This window comes from Sinohyriopsis cumingii, chromosome 1, assembly GCF_028554795.1.
Source record: "Sinohyriopsis cumingii isolate HCF-2022 chromosome 1, ASM2855479v2, whole genome shotgun sequence".
Taxonomy (NCBI): Eukaryota; Metazoa; Mollusca; class Bivalvia; order Unionida; family Unionidae; genus Sinohyriopsis; species Sinohyriopsis cumingii.
In genome coordinates, this window is record NC_142961.1 from 168,729,763 (window position 1) to 168,753,453 (window position 23,691).

Genomic DNA, 23,691 nt, shown 5'->3' on the forward strand with positions numbered 1-23,691 from the left:
CACTGGAGCAAAGGTCAGTCCATTTTTTCTGCCTATACCGCCTTCTCCTAGTAGAAAAAACAAGTTGGCTGACTCTCTCTTTTTGGAGCAGTTTCCGAATCTCCTGGACTATGGAAATTCGATAGGTGGCAACCTGATTATTCTTGGAGATTTCAACTTTCACTTTGACTGTCCCGGAAACTCAAATACATCAAAACTCATAGATTCCATTAATGTTTTCAACCTCAAACAGTCAGTTAACCAACCCACCCGTAAACATGGTCACATTTTAGACTGGATTCTTCATAGACCTGATGATAACATTCTACGGTCCTCCCTGGTATCCCATGACCTTGCATCAGATCACCTCTGCATTATATGCCATCTTGACGTATCAGTCCCTAACCCTCCACCTTTATCTGCTACTAAGAGAATCCTCCGTATGATAAATAGAACCAAACTAATGCACGACATCCAAGCTAACCTTACAACTTGCTTACCTCCTACCGCAGAACAACTCGATAACTGTCTGCGTTCATTACTTGACAAACATGCCCCAGCTACCAAGTGCAGAGTATCAATTCAAAAGTGTTCTCCATGGTATAGCAGTGTTAGGGACCAGCTTCGCACTGCTAAAAGAGACCGCCGTAAAGTTGATAGGCTCTGGCTTTCCAGCAGACTCACTGTTCATAAGCAAATCTATGAAGTCGCTAAGAAGAATGTCACAAACATAGTCCATGCAGCGGAATCAGCCCACTACACTACTAAGATCATGGAAAGTTCCAGCTGCAAAGAGCTCTTTGAGATTACTAACAAGCTAATGTCAAGGAACAAATCAACATCACTTCCAACTACCTTCTCTCCTGTCGACCTTCCGGACATGTTTGCAAATTTCTTCCATGACAAAGTACAAACCATTAGAGATAAGCTTGACACCACAGTTTCAATTGACTCATCGTCACCATACAGTTGGGATACAGAATTTGAGCAGCAACCATTAGCAGCATATGAACCTGTCTCTGTGGATTTCGTACGTACAATCGTGATGAAGACTGCACCAAAGTCATGTGAACTTGATCCAATTCCAACATCACTGCTGTTTGAGTGCTTAGATCTAGTATTGCCTTCACTAACTGATGTTATTAATACCTCTCTCTCATCCGGGGAATTCCCATCATTTTTCAAAACTGCCATTGTAAAGCCTCTGCTGAAGAAACCAACACTAGACCATAACGATTTAAAGAACTACTGCCCAATTTCTAATCTCCCATTCATATAAAATATCTTAGAAAAGGTTGTTCTATCCCAGCTTGTATCTCATCTAAATTCAAACAGTCTTTTTAGCAATGTACAATCTGCATATCGCCTTTGCCACAGTACTGAAACTACTCTTATAAAAGTAGTTAATGACATTCTCTTTGCGTTGGATAGCGGAAAGATTACAGTCCTCACCCTCCTTGATTTGTCTGCAGCATTTGACACAATAGACCATTAAATATTACTTCACCGTCTCCAGCATGTATTTGGCATTCATGATACAGCCTTACTGTAGTTCAAGTTCTACTTGGTCAACAGGACACAAATTGTATCTGCAAATGAAATACACTCCAGCCCAGTTGATCTATGTTGTGGTGTTGCACAGGGGTCTGTTCTTGGACCTGTTCTCTTCATTCTTTACACTCAGTCGCTCTCAAGTTTCATAGATCATCATCCAGTGTCTCACCAATTGTACGCTGATGACACCCAAATATACAAATCTAACCACTCAACTGAAGTTGATGCTACCATCCAAGGTGTAGAGAGGTGCATTTCTGATGTGAAATCATGGATGACATGTAACAAGCTGCAGACGAATGATGATAAAACTGAGGCCATTATGATCACAACACCAAGACTTTCTCATTTACATCCTTTACCTCAAACAATAAATATCAGCAAAGCCAACATTAAATTCACACAATCAGTACGAAACCTAGGTGTTACTCTGGACAGTACTCTCACATTGCACTAACATGTCATGAACATATGCAAGGCTGCATATCTTGAGCTGAGACGCATCAACTCAATTCGCAAATATCTTTCACTTGATGCCACTAAAACAATTGTGTGTTCATTAGTACTTTCAAGACTGGACTATTGTAAATCAATTCTGTCTGGTTCATCTCAATATCTACTCCAAAAACTTCAAAAAGTTCAAAACACAGCTGCTCAGATCATACTTAGAGTACCACGACCAGAGCACACCTCCCCGCTGCTCTGTACCCTACACTGGCTATCCATTCGATCCAGAATCAAACACAAAATTTGTTCTCTGTGCTACGTTTCACTGTCGGACTCTAGTCCAACATACCTATCCGACCTCGCCCATGTGTACACACCAGTAAGATAATTACGCTCCTCTTCTGACAATCGTATACTCATTATTCCCACTATGAAAACAAAGTCATATGGACAGCGTTCTTTTGCATACCAGGGCCCAGCAACGTGGAATGAATTGCCCACTGAACTTAGACACAAAGACACAGTGATCACATTCAAGAGGGCTCTCAAAACTCACTTATTTCGACTGCAACAACAAACTTAAAGACCTGATAAACTGTCCTACCTGAAATATTCTCAGCATGTTTTTTTTTAAAATTATTTTTTAATGTTTTTCTAATTCCATGGTGTTTGTTTTTGTAATAATATTATTATATGTTTTGTATCTTATAGGTGTTGTCTAATGTTGTAAAGCGCTTAGAGCTTCTAAAGATTAGGCGCTATACAAAGTCCTCATTATTATTATTATTATTGTTATGGGAACTGAATTAGTACCGTGAGTCCTATACGAAGGAGGGCAGCACAGGGAGCGTACTAAGCAGGGAACCAGACTAACGTGCCATCAAATGTGCATCAAGATCCCCCCCCCCAATCCAATTTCAAACAATTGTTTAATAACATATGCAAGCAAATAAATCATCTTACTAACCCAAGATAATTTTGTCCAACTGATCTTGTATTTGGTAGATCTCAGGGTTGTCCAAAATACGATAATGTTCTCCATGTTTCATCATTCCTTCCGACCAATGTAACCGTACCGTTTCCTTTTTCTCTCATATACCTTGAACTGTATTAGTTATTACAAGAAGTTGTACGGCATGTATACCGGTAAATTCCCGTTGCACGTATAGCTACTAGATCGTGCAGCGATGATATTTTATATATACAGATAATTTGAACAGAATTAAGAAAATTATGTTGATATGTATTAGATGCAATTTAATACAGTTTTGCTTTTGTGTTACCTATATTCGGTAGTTAGTCACATAATTTCGCTCAGATGTAAACCTATAAATGGCCGTTTATCAGCGAAATTGTGATAATATTAAAGTCATACCAAAGACTTACAAAAATGGTACTAACAACTGCCTCACTTGGCACTCAGCATTAAGAGGTTAGTGTTAGGACTGGTCAGCCTGGTGTCAGGATAATGTAACTGGGTGGGACATCATGCTACATGTCTGTGTCATGATGCCCCAGTGCTAGACATCACTTTAAACTGTCACACTGCAGACATCATAGCGATATGACTGAAAAATTGTTAAAGCTACGTTAAAAACCCAATCACACACGCACACATTTCCTGTTTTTATTATATCAAACAATAACACAATGACCTGCATAGCCGATAAATAAATAATTTCCCCAAATTATAGGACAAAGTCTTCATTTGCTTTAGCTACTAAATCTGGTTAAATATCTTAACCTTAAATGTTATTTTGTACACATTTATACGAGCAGAGCAACATAGTTTAGAGTATACGGTATAGTTTAGCATATATGCGGCACACTGCGCACACTAGAATTCTTATGTTTGTTGCAAAACTGGCCCATTTAAATTGCTGCATGCAGACAACAACTGGGAAATGGTAATGTTTCTGTTGTTAAAATTGTCCCAGTAAATAAACAATTTTGCTTGCATTTGTTTGTATATTTTGATCTGTTTCCCTTCAGACAAGAGCCACAGCTGAAAATTTACAAAGTGGGCTTCTTAAATAAACAGCCAGAAAGCATGTATAGTGGAAGTTTTCCCCTCTTTGCAGCTGAAATGACTAACTTTCATTCTTTCGGATGATTGAACTATAATTTTGTAAGTTACTGCATCATTAACAACAGCATCCAAATGTAGGCTACTATGGACAGCCTTGTATCTAAATATGAGGTTTCATCCTCCACAAGGTCCATTGGTTGCTCATGTTCAACATCAACAACAGGATCAATGCTGTCTAAAAGTGGATCAGTATTAATTGTGATATTAGAAGATCTATCATATAGCCTCATGTCAGACTCCATATCATGATTGTTCTCAGTGTTCAGTCTGCTACCAATTTCAGATGCATTCACATCTACAGAATTACAATTATGGCAGGTCCAGTGTAAACTGGGTTGTCCCCTTACAGCCAATCTGTAGTCTTCTAATGAGATCCCAGTAGCACAAGTTCCGTATTGCCACTTATTGCAGCCATCACATTGGATTGCATGTTGTCTCTGTGTAACTTCTTTTTCACAGTGTAAGCATGCATTATTACTAACCATTTTGGAAAGCTATGATTGGGGTGGAGTAAAAATTTAATGTTTTATACCTAATCGTAGCTACTTTTTTACTATTCAAACATGAAACTAATCAGTCAAATGTAAGTGTAATGTAAATGTCGACAGCAGCCCTGTGAGTCCAAATTGAAAAAAATCATTTCTTTCCTGATAGTTTATGTTGACAAGCTGCCAGTTTTTTGTACCCTGCTTTGTTATATAATGAATTTGATAATGCCACCACATTAACACAGATGCTGATTTGAGCATGCTTTCTTTTGGTTTGCTCGCTTTCATATACTTGAACCATAGCGAAGCCAACACACTTCAGTAATACATACAAACCCTTCATCAAACTGGAATGAAACCGACAAAGCCACAACACCTTATGCTTTGTACCAAAACACCTGTTAGGTTGCGGCAAAACATTTTACAGATTTTGTAGGTTTATAAAGCTTGATAGCCGCAAGTCCATAAGATAAGTCTTGTGCAAAGAAAAATCTTGCTCAGTTGGTATGAAATGCAACTTGCCATTGAGAAGCTATGGGATATTATTAATTCAATAATCAAGATATATGCTGATTAAAACATTTTTTTAAAAAGTTTCATGACTGTGCATTTACTAATGTTAGAGTGACTGAACTAAATGCAGAAATATAATGTAATTAGTGGGGTGTGAAATGTGATATATTTTGGCCTCATTAATTATATAACAAAACTTAATTAGTGAATTAATACATTTAATAAAAGCTAATGCTATGGAAACATGACTTTGTAACAATCATTTTGTATAATGATATATTACAGATGGGTGCAGTTTGACTATATATTAGGGTGCGACATAACTTTACTAGTGTGTGACAGCAGGTGCAAGATGACTGTGATTCAACATTATTATGGAATCTGGGGCATAGTACTGAAGACTGTTTTGGAAACACTGGTCATTTATACAGTGCATAAAAATCATGCATCAAAGTGCTGGCCATTTATACAGTCTGTGAGAATCATTCTGTTAAACACTGGCCATGTATACAGTCCATGAGAATCATTCAGTTAAACACTGGCCATTTATACAGTCCATGAGAATCATTCAGTTAAACACTGGTCATTTATACAGTCCATGAGAATCATTCAGTTAAACACTGGTCATTTATACAGTCCATGAGAATCATTCAGTTAAACACTGGCCATGTATACAGTCCATAAGAATCATTCAGTTAAACACTGGCCATTTATACAGTCCATGAGAATCATTCTGTTAAACACTGGCCATGTATACAGTCCATGAGAATCATTCAGTTAAACACTGGCCATTTATACAGTCCATGAGAATCATTCAGTTAAACACTGGCCATTTATACAGTCCATGAGAATCATTCAGTTAAACACTGGTCATTTATACAGTCCATGAGAATCATTCAGTTAAACACTGGCCATTTATACAGTCCATGAGAATCATTCAGTTAAACACTGGCCATTTATACAGTCCATGAGAATCATTCAGTTAAACACTGGCCATGTATGCAGTCCATAAGAATCATTCATTTAAACACTGGCCATGTATACAGTCCATGAGAATCATGCATCAAAGTGCTGGCCATTTATACAGTCTATGAGAATCATTCAGTTAAACACTTGCCATGTATACAGTCAGTCCATGAGGAGAATCATTCAGTTAAACACTGGTCATTTATACAGTCCATGAGAATCATTCATTTAAACACTGGCAGTTTATACAGTCTATGAGAATAATTCAGTTAAACACTGGCCATGTATACAGTCTATGAGAATTATTCAGTTAAACACTGGCAATTTATACAGTCTGTGAGAATCATCCAGTTAAACACTGGCCATGTATACAGTCCATAAGAATCATTCAGTTAAACACTGGCCATGTATAAAGTCTATGAGAATCTTTCAGTTAAACACTTGCCATGCATACAGTCTTTGAGAATCATTCAGTTAAACACTGGTCATGTATACAGTCTTTGAGAATTATTCAGTTAAACACTGGCCATGTATACAGTCTATGAGAATCATTCAGTTAAACACTGGCCTTGTATACAGTCTATGAGAATCATTCAGTTAAACACTGGCCATGTATACAGTCTATGAGAATCATCCAGTTAAACACTGGCCATTTATACAGTCCATGAGAATCATTCAGTTAAACATTTGCCATGTATCAGTCCATGAGAATCATTCAGTTAAACACTGGCCATATGTACAGTCTATGAGAATCATTCATTTAAACACTTGCCATGTATCAGTCCATGAGAATCATTCAGTTAAACACTGGCCATGTATACAGTCTATGAGAATTGTTCAGTTAAACACTGGCAGTTTATATAGTCCATGAGAATCATTCAGTTAAACACTGGCCATGTATACAGTCTATGAGAATTGTTCAGTTAAACACTGGCAATTTATACTGTCTTTGAGAATCATTCAGTTAAACACTGGTCATGTATACAGTCTATGAGAATTATTCAGTTAAACACTGGCCATGTATACAGTCTATGAGAATCATTCAGTTAAACACTGGCCATGTATACAGTCTATGAGAATTGTTCAGTTAAACACTGGCAGTTTATACAGTCCATGAGAATCATTCAGTTAAACACTGACCATGTATACAGTCCATGAGATTCATTCATTTAAACACTGGCAGTTTATACAGTCCATGAGAATCATTCAGTTAAACAATGGCCATTTATACAGTCCATGAGAATCATTCATTTAAACACTGGCTATGTATACAGTCCATGAGAATCATTCATTTAAACACTTGCCATGTATCAGTCCATGAGAATTATTAATTTAAACACTGGCAATTTATACAGTCTATGAGAATCATTCAGTTAAACACTGGCCATGTATACAGTCCATAAGAATCATTCAGTAAAACACTGGCCATTTATATAATCGATTAAAAAAATCATTCCGCAAAATACTGTCCATTTATACAATCCATAAGAATAATTCAGAAAAACACTAGTCATTTATACAGTCCATAAGAATTACGCAGCAAAACACTGTCCATTTAAACAGTCCATAAGAATCATTCATTAATACACTGGCCGTTTATAGAATATATTAAAAAATCATTCAGCAAAACAGTTGCCAATTATACAGTCCATAAGAACATTCAGCAAACACTAAACATGTATACAGTCCATAACAATAATTAAAAAAATATTGACCATAATACAATTGATAACAATCATTCAGCAAAACCCTGACTCTTACACAATCCATACAAATTCAGAAAGAAAAAAAAGATGATACACTAGTCTGCATAGTTTCTATGGTATTTTTAATTCCTGTTTGATAGTGCAGTCTACATTATTGCATACTTAAACATATTTTTAAATGAATACTTGACTTGAAAAATTTCACTGCTATTTCACATAATTGTAATCAATAGTCAATCAAATTTGGTCATGATTCAGATTGAAATAATAATGTTGTTATGTAAATACATAATAAAGTCAGTCATCCTTAGATGTACATTTATGTATTAAATCTTATTCTCACTCTTTTGCAGCTGCCTGCTGTAATATGTCCAAGTCTTGGTCACGTCTATTATTGTTCTGCTTGAAAGGCTGTATTCGTCAATCTGGATGTCCCTTCCACCAAAGAATGCCACCAGTAAGGTCCATACACAACAGGCACCTTACATGGCGTAGACTGTTTTCCCAGCTAACATCAGGGAGGAAGCACAATCAGTCTGCAGAGATTAGTCCATCTGAGTGGACCTCACCCCTTGAGCTGGAGCCTGTAGAGCTGGACCTGGACTATTTGTGTAACCCTGATAGTGTGCAAGAAATTCAAAACAATATCAACAATCGTAAAGGTGTTGGCGATATTCATCTGGTGGTAAGATTTAACAATTGGTCATAGCCCAGACATAATTTGTAAAGAATAGAGAATCTCTCCAGTTTCATTTAATGTGAATGAATGCACAATTTTCTAATGAAATAACCAACCAGTGGTAATATATTGGCATATTTCTGGTTGTCATATAGACAGTACAAAAATCATTTGGTAAACAAGTGATTTAATGGCTAAATGTTGGTGTCATTATCGGTATGTAATTAAACAAATTGTAAAATGGATGTGATAGTCATTTTTAAAAATATGACATGTCACAAATTGTGAAATGGATTCATCACTTTATCCCTATCTTCATTCTTTCCCTTAAATAGAACACCTTTCATAAGAAGGGTACTTTAATATCAAAGTGAGAAAAAAAATTATAAAATATATTTGAATTTTTACTTTATTTAAAAAGGACATGTGCTTTACTAATAAGTAAAGAACAATAAGTGTTACCTATGTACCAATGTACCATGTATGAACCTAAATTTGTTAATCCCCAAAATCTTTAAATTTCACTGCTGTTATGCTTGTCAAAGGATAAAAGAGAAATGAAAGAAAAAAAATAAAGGATGTAGTGCATCAGTATTTCATTCGGCAACAAAATACCACGGTTCATACAAACTTGAAAAATCTTTGGAATTCAACAGGCTTAAAAAGAATGGTTTTATCCTTGGAAAGTCATTGAATTTGTTGAAAAATCTATTTATATGAGGGATACAGAATCATTAAAACTGAACAAATTATATAAATTTTTGTTATTTACATATTACCCAAAAATAATGAATAAACAAAACAGAAGGTTCACATTTTTTAAGACAAAATCCTCCATAAAAACTTTCAGAAATATTTGAAAACTGCTTACAAAATCCGTGAAAAATTCATAATGGCTGCATGAGCCATGAATACTGTTTCCTTGTGGTAAAACCTTTCGCTAATGAAAGTAATGTGTAGAATTTGAGTTTTACAATTGTTTTGTTGTCGCCATTTCAGTTTTGGCTGTGGCAGTTTTATTTCTGCTTGATGAAATCAAAATAAAAATTTCAGTTTGATCTCTTCTTCCATACAGATCTTATTTATAGTTAACCACATATTGCAAGATTTTATGACTGGATTGATTACTTTTTGATCTTATCAAACTGTTTGATTTTCATCTGTCAGTCTATCACTTTTAACTGGTCAATGGGTTTGTTTTACTGTCTGACCCACTGTATACACCATTCCCTGGATAACTCACACCCTGATAACTTGCAAACCCACTTATAACACAGGATCAGGCATGGATCCCATTTTTTTTAAACCAGATAATACCAAAATATTGATCCCTGTTTGTTGAACTTGAAGAAAATAGTGATAAAAATTGGTAAACGAAATGCTGATATATCGCTCGTTTTATGGTCGAAAATGGTGGATAGGACCTGGAAATTTTAATCAACATTATGAAATTATCAACTTTTAATAAGAAGTTAAATAATTTGTTACATTTCCTTTCCAAACAACATTCTTAGTACACCATAATTAAAGATATTCAATGAAATTTTGATAATGACAATATCACTTACGCCTAGTCTAGGCAGTACATTAATATTGAAATGACAATTAAATAATTTTTATTAGGTGAAATTTGTGTTTTAATTAGATTTTTTAGTTCCCATAAAGTGTAATCATCATAAATGCAATGTGTATTTAAACTTAAAATGTATAAATTTACTGTAACAACTCTATCTACGAGTGTTTATCTGAGAACCTAATTAAAAGTGCTTACCGTGTTTTGATAACTGACTTGCAGAAGTATTTGTTGTATTGATGCATGTTAATTATGTCTTTTGAATCAAATAAAGCAGGTGGAATAAAAGAACAGGTTAAAAGTCATGTAAATCTTGCATACTTGAAATCTAGCAGCCACGGTTCTCTGTCAGGTGAACTCACTTCAGTTGATCAGTCAAACACTTATAAATGTTACTGTGTATGTAACATAATTAAACTACCTAAGAATAACCAACTCAATGATAACTGTGATCAAAGATAGCAAGACAGCCAAGCAAAATGAAAACTTCGTAAAATAAAGAGCTTGGCTTCACAGATACGGACCATTGTGGGCAAATGCATTTCAGAGAATTCCTGAACTGGCAGTTAGAGATATCCTCAAGTTTGTTGAAAAGTTTCCCTATTACATGTACTTCAGATGAAATCATGACATCAATATTGTACTAAATAAACAATATAAAAATTGAGTTTTGATGTAGACAATTGTCTCACATAATAAATGTCACTAGTTTTTAAAAAATGGAATCTTGTTTGGTGGTGTATCAACAGTGAGTCTAGTTCCCTACTACATTGGCTCCCTACTTAAAATACACAATGATGTTAGGATGGCACAACTGAGTAAAATACACATTGATGTTAGGATGGCACAACAGAGTAATATACACAATGATCTTAGGATAATAATAATAATAATAATAATAAGAAAGACTTTACTTAGAGAAGTTAACTCTGTTAGTTACAGATCTAATCTACCTTGATGCCTACTATCTGTTATGTACAATATATACAGTATATACAAGATGATGTGAAGAATCTGGCTTGACACTAGATAATTAAGTGATTTTAAAAATCAAAGTGTCAAGCCTGGAACATTTGCACAGGCATATGTGAACACATAAACACATATAAAATATCATCCTGCATTGAAATATTCAACTGTGAAAATGATGCAAAATTACAGAAAAGCATGCGGTGTTTATTATACTAGAACTGTTCAATTGTTTAAAGATTTCATCCATTTGAGACATTGATTATGAAAAGAAGAAATACTAGGTGCCTGCCTTATGTCACTGGAATGTTGTTCCATACCAGTGGACCAGTATATTGAATTCTTTTTTTTAAACAATTCCTTCTGTGGCCTTGGTATAATATAATTTTTGCTTCTTATGGACCTTAAATTTGGAGTACCATCAGCATCTTTTTGGTGAAAGATATTGCTTAGATAGACAGGAATGGCTTTTCTGGATACTTAATTCATTAATTTGGCCTTTCTAAGAAATATTCTTTCATGTATTGTTAAAATCTTTATATTATTCATTGCATCCTGGAAATTGTCTATACACTGATCTAGAATTAAATGGCAAGCCCTCTTTTGGAGTCATAAAAGTGTTGTTATGTTTGAATTAGAGGTATTACCGCAAATTACAATAGTCCAGATATGGCTGAATATAACTTTTATAAAAGATGACCCTATACTGAACAGGAATGTACATTTTGATTTTCCTCACAAGCCAAAGATAAGAATTAACCTTTTTAAAATCATGTTTGATAATAATAATAATAATAATGCTTTTAAATTATTTATAGAGGGTGACTCATTAGTCAAGTACTATTCTCCCTTGAGTCCCTCTTAAGGAGAGTATAACAATGCACATTATATGAAGATAGCAATAATAGAATAGAATAGACCAAGTAAGATTGTTATCTACAATTTTATCATGAGAGGTCATATTAAGGCTCACATTGTCAAATAGAACCTGGAGATCTAGACTTGCTCGTTTTTGCTGCATTGTAACTTGTAGGGCTTTTGTTTTTTCTGTATTTATGATAACTTGAATTATGTTGAGAGCATCTTGTAAGTTATTTTCAAGTACCATTTTGGTTTTACCCATCTCAGACAATGTAGTATCATCTGCATAGAGGTCAGTGGAAGAAATTGAAGTTTCAGTCTTAAGAGCTAAGTTGTTAATAAATAGAATGAACAACAGAGGTTCAAGGATAGAGCCTTGTGAAACTCCACAATTAATATTTTTACTTTGAGAAAGTTGACCATTTAAAGATACTTTTTGCACTCTATCGGTTAAGTAAGAAGTAAACCAGTTTAGGGAGTTTTAACTACAATAACAGATTTTTATTTTTTCAAGCTAAATCTCATGGTCTACAAGATCAAAAGCTTTACGAAAATCAACCATAATAGTGCCTGCCATTTCTCCTTGATCTAATGCTTTCAGCCATTTATCAATCAAAGATACAAGTATGGCACAACAGAGTAAACTATAGAGTGATGTTAAGATGTCACAGCAGAGTAAAGTACACAATGATTTTAGGATGGTACAGCAAAATAAATGAGATTATGTTTAACACTACTAGTACATCAGAGATTTTTATTTGTTTTTGCTATCTCCTTGTCCCTCTGAAATTTAGTGTGTCCTCTACATCTGGATGACATGGGAATACAAGTATACCCAGCCCTTAGCATCTTAGGTGCAGCACAGTGGTATTTCAGGTATGCAGAAATCAAATTCACTGTCTTCTGACACCATCCTGCCTAACAATAATGATAGTCATTGGTTTAGAATTTCTGAAGAATAATTTACTCCATGTTTAAATTTGATAATGAAAATACATGCTTTCTTTGTGAAAATTTTATATCCAAAACTAGTTTAGGCTGTGTGTTTTCATAAATTATTACAACACACACACACACACACACATTAATCAAAACTACAAATGTGTTATTAGAATACAGATGCCCCAACACATTGTCTGAAATGAGCAAAACTATAATATCAGCAAAACACAAACTTAACCGCAGTGTGATTGGTGGATGGATGGATGGATATTTGCATGGGTGGACAAACAATGGTAACACTATATGCCCCTTCAACTGGCATGGAGGGCATACAAATACACAAGGTTTCTTTCTTCAAAATCCATTATCAAACAAAATCAGAATTCACATAGCATCCATCATTTATAATTTAGTCATGAATTACTCTTAATTGTTGCTATAGCTGTCCTTTCCTTTGCAAATATGTGTTGAAAGTACCATTTAAAGCCAACCAACCTACCTAATGATCAGTGTTGGATAGTGTAGTGTATATACAGTATTAACTTGTACAATGCAGACTTTGCTGCTTCCTTTAGTTCAGTAGAGAGTTTGAAGGTGATGCAGGTTTCATTTGTGTTCATCTTTGCACTCATTAGAGACTGAATAGTATTGTTGTTCAAACATCCCCAAAGATTATGTCAGATTTTTCAGATGATTTGAAATTTATTTTTACTCATCAACATTGCTCAGTTTGCTGTAAGGGAATGTCAGATATGCATTGGCCACACTACTTTTCATGTCAGATCATGGCATTACTTGTGTTTGATAAATTTTGTTCAGACATTCTTTACTCCTAACTTTACTAGTCCAATTTTAAATAATTGTACTTTGCTATTTCATTATTACATGTATGATATAAAATCCAGCATTAAAACAACCTTTCCACTGATCATGAATTAACCAATATTCTTTAACAAAGATGACTTAAGCAGTCTAACTTTAAGCAGTGATCTATGCTCTTAACATAAGTAACAGAAAAGAGTGAAGACAACAAGCTTTATAAAATTTAACAAATAATTTATTTCCTCAAATACAAATTGAAAAATGGGAAAAAAGAACTTACGGTATTGCAAATTAAATCCAAAATTAATCTAAGAATTAAAGACACCAGTCCAAGTAATAAAAAGTCCTGAATAAAACTTAGTTCAAGTCCCAAAGAGATCCAAAATTAAAGGCAGTGATGTGTCTGTTATGGTGTGCGAAATGCTGATGTGTCAACAGTCTCTTGTTGAATCACAGAAATATTATTCCAGGTTTGAATTCAGTATAAATTCCAGTGAATGTATTTATTCAAGAATTTTATCAGAGCACTTTTGTATTTCCAGAGAAAATAATCACTTGATTTCAGTAATTTGAAGAAAATAAAATTCAGCCCAAACTGGTCACAACATAATGCAAACTTAAAGTGCTAGATGTTAAGTATGACTGGTAAAATCCTCACAGTCACAAGATAATACAGTTCTCAGCTTGACCTCAGGTCACAATTAACCGTTTCTAAAAACGACCATTACCTAATGGAAAGTAACCTTCTAGAATGATCTAATGAGCCTTGTTTATTTACAATGCAATAGCCTACAAGAGTCATTTAGGAATCTCCAAAACCTTGATCATGAGCAACATATTTAGTTCTTCAAGTTTACCTGAATAATAAGCTTATACACATAGAGAATAATGAAGCTATTATTAGTTGTTTACATAAATGAAATAAAAAAAATCAATTAGGTCAAGCAGAAATGAACTCAGTTCTGGACAAGGTTATGTCAAACATACAATGTTTCATTACAATAACATCTAATGGAATAAAAAAGATTATAACTAATAAACAATTAAATTAAATATACATAACAAGTGTAAAAGCTATTGTTTCTTCAACATGCATCTGATTTATGTAACTCTCAATGAATGGGTTGTTCAACTTTGTGTACATTACGAATTCATATTAGCCTAATGAGCTTTTCCACAGTAACACACCAAGGACTTGCAACACAGATCATATTCACTATTGCCAATAAATTAAGTAATATGTGGAATGTTGGTTGTTGTTTGACTGACAATTGTACTCTGCCCAAGAATGATAACATTATATGAGTATTAAGTGTGAATCTTTGTGAATAATGACTATTTACTATATATACAAACTATAGGTTACAGGCATATATTGTGGTGTGAAAAAAAAAGCCTCTATCTTTGATTTTTTTTTATAGATTTGTTGGAAATAGTGTTTTTTATAAACATGATCATGTTGGGATTTTGGGACTTGAAAATGAAATTTTTTTGTGTGGCATGGCAGGTTTGCTGCAGAAGCACTTTTTCATGCATATTGTCTACTATGAGAATGGTGTGATATTGATATTGCTTTTCTGACATGACAGTGACTGCATCGTAACATTGTTAAGGTTCCTTGTTAATAAATAGCTTCAGATTGGTGATTGAATTGGACTGACACTTTAGTATAATACAAATATGTGCCAAAAGTTTGTTTCTTGTCATGTTAGGATTTCCTGTTTCACCTGAAATGTCAGAATGTTACTTCATAATGCATTTCAAGAGCAAGACAGAGAATCTTTTATAACTCTTGTATCTTATAACATTAATTTCTGTTGGTGAAGTTTGACAATTTTCTTTTCAGAGAACATTATACGAGTGCTATCAGAAGGAAACAGATGTAAGTTTTTCTGGCTTGCTTATTATGAATTTGTTTTATATTTAACACAATAGCAGTTGCATAATATTATGTATCTATGTTGTAGTATTTAATGGCGTCTCATTACAATAGTGGCTTTATCGTACCACTAAAGATAAAGTTATAAAAATGTAAAATGAAGAATTGAACAAAAACTTTGCAAAGATAAACTCTTGCAAAAAGAGTGAACGTGATGGATAATAATATAAAATATGAAAGGTAAAGACAGATTCTATAATAGGTATTTAAAGTAAAAGATAAGTGTTAAACATGAGCCACAGAAAAAATAAATATTCTGTTGATCACAGACATAAATATATATCATAGTTTATTTCCTCTGGAACAGAATATAATAATAATAATAATAATAATAATAATAATAATGCCATATTTACAATATATGTTGGGACACCATATTTGTTGGGACACAATGAATTAATTTTAAAGTATTTTTTTTGCACCGTATCTTCTGGGACACCGTTTTTTCAATTCGTAAGTTGTGGGACACCTTTTAAATCATTCGAAAATTACATGTCAGAATATGCACTCCAGCTGAAATGTTATTTAAAAAAATTTAAATCTGTGTACTTGAGATAAAACTCTATAATCCACAGCAGCATTATCTCATCAACACAGTCCTTCTCCTGTACGTGTGTGATCCATTCTTTCAATGCATGAATTTTTAAAAAATTTCTTATACTGTGAAAAAAATTATCGTTAGAGGCAACACATCACCTGAAGCAGAAACTGTAAGGACTAAAGTCAGATTTTTTCTAATCTGCACCAGTTGTGCTAATTCTCACACTTTTGACCCCATCTTATTGCCAGTCTGCCTGGGAATGAGGTCAAAGTACACTAGAATTTCATCCATGTTAATCATATTGGCGAAAGCATCTGCTTCTGTTCTGTCCTTCACAAATTCATCAAATAATTTTATTTTCTCTAAATCTTCTGGGTGACACTGGGTTATTGATGTGTGTGCATGAAGCACTATATTTTGTCACTTTAAAAATTATTCATTTGTTTCAATTTATTTTCAAATTTCCCATAAAACACCAGTGAAAAGTTAGCTTTGGTCATCTTTGTATATTCAGAAATATAAAAAAAAAATTAAAAAATTGGGCACACTTAAAAGAATGCAAAGTTGGCTTCCAAGGTCAGCTTGCTTTGTAATAAAAATAACCTTTGTCTTTGATGTCCTGTCGGTAAGTTCAAAGTATGAGTTTATTGCTCACTGATAGTTGTGTTTATTGACCACCCGGGCTTCTTTGTGTAAATACAAATGGGCATTGATGTCTGCGGGTAAATAGTATGCACAGCAATAACTTGCATTAATGATACTTTTGTAACCCATGCTAGTGAAAAGATTGTCACTTGTGCTCAAGTGAATGTGATTTCAAATAATTGTTTTTATTTGCGAGATACTGTCATATAGTTGACCTGGATATAATTCAGTCTTGGTTATTTTGCACGTAACACTGTATCATGTGTGAATGACAGTTGTCTTATCAGATGGGGGGCGCTCACCAGTTATTATGTAATTTTGAGAGAATGACGTATGTATGGTGGAGTTGTTTGCATTTAAAACATGCACATGGAAAGAGTGTTGGCATACCTCTATTCTGCATTAATGTAATGTGGCTAACATTTCTTTGGATATTGTACTTTTGGAAATTGTAAATGATCTAAACACACTGCTAACTAAACTGACTGTTCCCTTGTGTTCCAAAAATCAGCCTGAATTTGTCTGAAGTGCACTATCCTTAGCAGCTATTAAAATATAGAAAATGAATTTTGCCAGACTAGACAATACCAGCTTCTGAAAGTGCAATGAATGAATTACCAAATATATAAAATGTAAAAAGTTATTGGCTCTTTTTTGTACAATTTACCTCTGAAGTTCAGGAAGTGAAAATGACCAAGTGAAGCTAGCACTATTTTGAAAGGTGCACATCTGGAGTAAGGCCAAGCTGTATATTCTATAGCCCATATTACACCCATCAATTATACACCAAAATAAAGGGAATTAAAAGTTCTTTGATCTGTACCTAAGATATACAAGGTCTTTTGAAATAGCCAGTATAACCAGTGAGGAAGGCCAGGGAAATCCTTTTTCTTTAAATTTCTAACCCTATGCAAAATATGAAACTTTATAGCACCACCTTGATTATTTCCCTCTTGTTTGTGATTTTGTTGGATCTAGTTTTCAGCTGGATAACATATTCAAACATTTCAGCACAACCAAACACGATTTGTTTCTCAATGTTCATATCAATAAACAATGTGTCACGTGTTATCGGACATAAGTGATACATGCTACAGTATGGAAGCCTAAGCTGCATATATGGAGTTCGTTGGTATATTTTATTCTTTAATGCTCATGATGATTTGCAGATTTATATTGAGTTCATTTTTTAATTATTCCATGACATCACTGATTGTCCACCTAAGTTTGATGTCTCCTGTTTAACTTTACCAAGGACTGCTTGATTTAAAATAAATTGGACATGCATCTTGATATTGATGAGACCTCAAGCAAGTTAGATTTCCAACATTCCATGTTTTTATTTACAGGAGTTATGGCCCCTGATTGTTGATCTTTTGACTTTGGCCTTGGTAGCATAATTTTAGCAAAGTGTTTTGGATTTCAGTCAAATTTATCACACAGCTTTTTACTGATGAGACCTTGAATGAGTTTGATTTTCAACATTCCACACAATTATTTATTGGCATTATGGCCTTGATTGCTCAACCTCCTCATTTTGGTTTCCACAGTATAACTTATAACTTGACTTAGAATTGTTTTATTTCAACCAATATGGCATGCGCCTATATAGTGTTGAAACCTTGAATAAGTTTTATTTCTTGCATTCCACTTCATCATTGACAAAGTTACTGGTATGGCCTTAATGACCCATCATTCTCAACTTTGGTGTCCAAAGCAAAACTTTACCAAGGATTATTTGATTTCAAACAAATTTGGTATGCATATTTATTTTGAGAAGACCGGGAATGGCACAGATTTCCAATATTGATGAAAATGTTATGTTTCACTGATAAGCATATAATAAGACCAATCTGATTAAAATCAGATCTCCGCTATCCCTGATGCCCCGTTTAAGCGTCAGGAGCTAGTACCCTACTTCCCAGCTCTGTGGTGTCAAGGTCATTTAGGATACACTAAAGTGGGTGGTGTTACAAAAAAGTAGACAGATGTAGCTCTACAATGGTACCAACAAAACTGGACTTGCTAGCCACATTACAAAATACAGAGGGAAAAACGAATATTTTGAGACCCAGTTTTTTTACACCCAAAATTTGCTCAGGGTCAGAATCTGATTTTATGCCTGGATTTTAGACTTTTAGACTTTTTGGCCTCAGATCTAAAACAAACCAGTCTGAACTGCACACAGACAGGAGAATCTTTGCAAAAGTGGGATAAGTTGGGGATTTGGAGTAAAAAGGGGCCAGGACATGAAAATGATGGGTCCAATAGGCAACGGTACACATTCATGCTTTTCATCCACAATGCTCTGTCTCCAAATGTGAAGATATAAGACTTCATCTGATTGGTTGATAAAATTAGCAATTATGGTAATAATATAGGTTACCAGAATATGACGCCTAAGCGGTCACTGTCAGATCTTCATGTATAACAGCGGAGATCTGATTTTAATTGGATTGATGATAAGACACAGGGATTGTAACTCAAGAAATTGCAGTTACACATAAAGCCCCTGATTTTTTAGTGGTAATAACCTGTACAATGAAACCTTTCCAGGTGTCATAATTATTCTTTTCAATGAGTTATCAGACAACAATATAATCAGTTATGGGTTAAGATATGAGATGGAGAATGTCAAAATGTTATGATTTTCGTCTGGCCAGACCTAGTTATGTTTGCCCCAGTATTTTCAAGACTGTGCAGCTATATTAATACATTGCCATGCCAAAGTAAGGATGCCAGCATATATTTTATATAAGCATCTAATTACTTTTCACAAGACAAATGTCAGTAACATGTAGTTAAAAGAAGGATTCCAACCTTCTCAGGTGACACCAACTTTTGTGCTAAATGGTCTATTTTGATCAAATCTCTATTATAGAGATACACATGAGTGCCATAAAAGAAAGATTTATGATTGGCCAAAAGAATTGAAATATTTCTAGGTCAGTACCCAAACTAGATTTCAGCCAGTAGTCTGTTGTCTCAAGATCATCTGTTTTATATATAGTTTACAACAGCATGCATTTTGTGAAAGCTTGTAAATACCCATTTTTTATGTTGACAACGTTTGTCTTGTTAAAAGTAATTACATGAAATACATGTTGGCATCTTTCCTTTGGGACAACAATGCATCAATAAAACTTCAGTCTTGAAAATACCAGTGACCTGTGGCACTGTAACACAGCCTGGCCAAATGAAAAACCACACAAACTTAGACATTCTCTGTCTCATAACTTTTAAGATATCTGACTCTTAAAGATGTGAAACGGCTCACTGAAATGGATTCTTTCTCCACATCAAATTGATACCTAAAAGTGGAAACTGTCACTGTATGTGCAACTACCAGTAAGAAATTGAAGGCTAGGTGTGAGATTGCAAAATAATGTGTTCATAATATTTACCCATTTTAGTATCAAGCTTACATCATGTACATGTGTTTAAAAAAATGAAGTCATTTTCTTTGCAACATGTTCAAGACTGACAACAAGTAAGCAGATTTGGCATAAGCTATTTATAGCTGACACACCAGATGTTAAGTGATGTTGAACTTTGGTGCTTGGTAAGGGTAGAAGGTGCATTCAGATTCTGTATGTACTTGGCCCATGGATGAGTACATAGTAACATTTTACTCGGCCCAGCTAATTTTTACATGGTCAGAACAAGTGGTTGAGTGCTTTTGCTGAACTCTTTTTATATAAATCTGTAGAGTTCATTGTAATTTTCTGTCAGTTCATAGAAAACTGATTATTATGTGACTTGTAATAACTTGATTATATACATAAATATAGTTTCAAAATTGTTAAACTGTGTGTAAATTTTTTTATTTTTATTTGTTTTTGATGAGTGTACATGTTTGTGAGATTTGGAATTTTAACATGGCTTTAACAATTTTTCAGTCGTATCACTATGATATCTGCAGTGCGTCAGTTCATAGTGATGTTTAGCACTGGGGCATCATGTCGCAGACATGTAGCATGATGTCCCACTCAGTCACATTATCCTGACACCAGGCCGACCAGACCTAATACTAACCTCTTAATGCTGAGTGCCAAGCGAGGCAGCTGTGTGTACCATTTTATAAGTCTTTGGTATGACTCAGCTGGACTTCGAACCTGCCATCTCCTAAATCCAAGGCAGACACTCTAACCACTTAGACCACCAGAATGGTTGGTTTTGATGAAATCATGCAGTTAGAATTTTATGATTAGGTTGATGTAACACTGCGTTCAGGACAACAGTAGCAGTCATTGTTGAGAACAACCACTTGTGAAATTCGGTCCTAGTATTGCAAGTATTCTCAAAAAGTTGGGTCCCTTTTGAACATTTAGGTGTCCCATGAGATCAGACATTGGTCTAACTTGCTTTAAATAAAACCTATAGATTACTGATCACATGAACCATCAGGTGTTTATCAGAAAATGTGTACGTGGAATTAAATCTCTTAATATAAGTGGAATTGTGTATTCTTTAGTACTACATTCTTTATATTTCAGTCTGGTTCAGTGAAATATTTCTTTGTCTTCAGACTTGTTTCCTTAATGGTGAGATGACTGTGTCATGATAATGGAAAATGCTAATGTAAACAACAGTTTTCTGCCAACTCATGAAAATTGTTACATCATGCACTGTACATGATATGGAAAATGTTACTGTACAGAAGTTTTGTGCCAACTCATGAAAATTGTTACAGTATGCACTGTACATGATATGGAAAATGTTACTGTACACTACAGTTTTCTGCCATCTCATGAAACTTGTTACAGTATGCACTGTACATGCAGACCAGAAATAATTGTTACCTATATCATGACATTATCTTTTGGCAAGTCATTGGTTTCTTAAATCAGTTTCTGGACTCAGAGTATTAAAGTGTGCATGACTGTTTGCCAGTGCTTAGCATTTCTAAAAAAAAGCTGTGCTTATTGAATACTTAAAAAATAAATATGCCAGAAATCTGCTTTTATGCAAACACTGGGAAGGCATGGATATTGATTTTCACAAATGTGTGGATACTTAGTATTTCTGCACTGTGCTGTTGAAAATAATTGATAATGCCACTTAAAAATATATTTTATTTATTGATTGTGTAGAAATATTGACAGAACAACAAAAGCAAGCATGGATTATATAATTTGTTGAAAGGTATGAATGTTATCCCTCTTTTATTTCAGCCAATCAAAAGACGAGACCTTCATAGAAAGTTTATAAATGCAGCCTTGAACATTCCAAACAGGAGTCACCCACTTGCGGTATTTGTTTTTTCATACTGCATTTCATATGACTTTCTTTGTACCCTCGTCCCTTCTACAGGTTTGGGGATGTACAAGGGTCTCATTGTGTCCTCATGCATATCATAAGAGTTAACTAAAGGAGGCAGGTGCCCTGGCAGCTTAGTGGTTAATGTTCCAAACTTGAAGCCAAAAGTTGCAGTAAAAACACCAACACCAAACTAAACTCATATATTTCATTCAAATCTGATATTTTTAGAAAAAAATTGGTTGTAAAATCCGATCGTCATAACAGATGTTTACAATGTTGAAGACTCAGTTATACCCAGTTAAACCGCTTAATGTAATATACAGCCTGTAAATGTTTACATAGATCGGGAACCAAGTAAATGAACATGCATCTGAGTATTAGTAACGCAGAAACTACTCAAAATTATAAATTCACACTTCTGCTTAAAATGACTTTTAGAAACAATTTTGTTTGTTATCTCTTTTCTTAATGTATGGATGAGTCTCACTGAGAATATGGCATCAGTAGGAAAAAGCCAAAGTCAACAATAGGTTGTACTTCACAATACTCAACATTATACATCAGGTTGAACTTGCTGACAAACATGTATGTATAAACTATGGTATTTACCTTTCTAAACACTTTAGTTGATAGAAACTTTCAGGAGAAATTTTGTATGATACAGAAATACTGTTTTAGGTTTTTAAGTCATTTCTTAGTCATTATGAAACAGTATCATGAAGATCCCAACAAATGTTTTATCTTATGTGTCAGATATATTCAACAAAAACATGTCTTAAAACTGAATCTTGTCATAATAAGAGTTAAAAGACAGTTAGCAAATGAAACAATTGCCAGATGAGTGTAGCATGGCCTGCATGTTGTCAGCAGTTTAGACATTTAATAGCAGTCAGCTACAGATAGCAGGTATGTTCAAAAGTCGAATCATTTAGTACACATTTAATAACAATCAAGTATAGATAGCAGGAAAGTTCAAGATCCAAATCATTTGGATTAAAGTGCAACATTCCAGTTATTGAATAACATGGAATTGTTTTTAAATTTTGATAAACATTGCATTTTTATTTATTGGTGGTAAAGGTTATAGAGAATTGAGCGTTTTTCAGCTTACTAATTTAAGAATCTAACCTTTACTAAAGAATTGGAGGGGGGGCATTATTGGAGCTGGAGCTTCAGGACAAAGCGAGGGTTGTCATGGATCCCATTTCATTCATAGGTCATAAAATTATATCTCTCTTGATGTCCATTATAAGGTAACCTCACCATAAGGTGGTATACTGTATGGCTCCATGGACAGCATTATAATGGTGGTGTTGTGATTTTTTTGACTGGTTTTATAATTAGGTACATTATCTTATGCATGACTCTCTTTCTCATTCATCTCCTTGAATAGCTATACATGTTTAGTCCAGCAGCATAATCACAGTAAGGAACTGATATCATTTTGAACTGAAACTGAGATTGTGCAGATAAATTCATTTATAAATAGCCTACTTAGGTCATCACACATTATGCACAAACTTATTTGGAGTTATGACCCTTGTATGAGTTGAATTTCTCATAAGTAAGTGATTTCATTTGTAATTTAAGTTGTACTGCAGGAGTAAAAGTTGTAGCTTAAGTTGTCTAGAGTATGATGGGACTGTAGTACAGATTACAAGGAAACATTTCCTTGTGTGACATGCAAATAGCTAATAGCTGTATGTTGGTTGAACT

The 23,691-nt window shown here is 34.2% G+C and overlaps 1 protein-coding gene across 4 annotated transcripts in view; it reads left to right on the plus strand.

Annotated features, from left to right (window-relative positions):
- Nucleotides 1-2,820: 2,820 nt before the first annotated feature.
- LOC149808354 (serine--tRNA ligase, mitochondrial-like) overlaps nt 2,821-23,691 on the plus strand; it is a 63,049-nt gene continuing 42,178 nt past the window's right edge. Inside the window, exons 1-4 of one of the 4 annotated variants that reach the window (XM_089976035.1) lie at nt 2,821-2,866; nt 8,096-8,427; nt 15,435-15,470; nt 21,888-21,965. In XM_089976035.1, coding sequence (XP_089832161.1) covers nt 8,110-8,427; nt 15,435-15,470; nt 21,888-21,965 — 432 coding nt within the window. In that variant the 5' untranslated portion in view covers nt 2,821-2,866; nt 8,096-8,109. Of the gene's footprint in view, nt 2,867-2,902; nt 3,127-3,262; nt 3,413-8,095; nt 8,428-15,434; nt 15,471-21,887; nt 21,966-23,691 lie in introns of those variants that run through there. The other 3 variants (XM_089976040.1, XM_089976029.1, XM_089976021.1) reach the window with 3 other exon arrangements.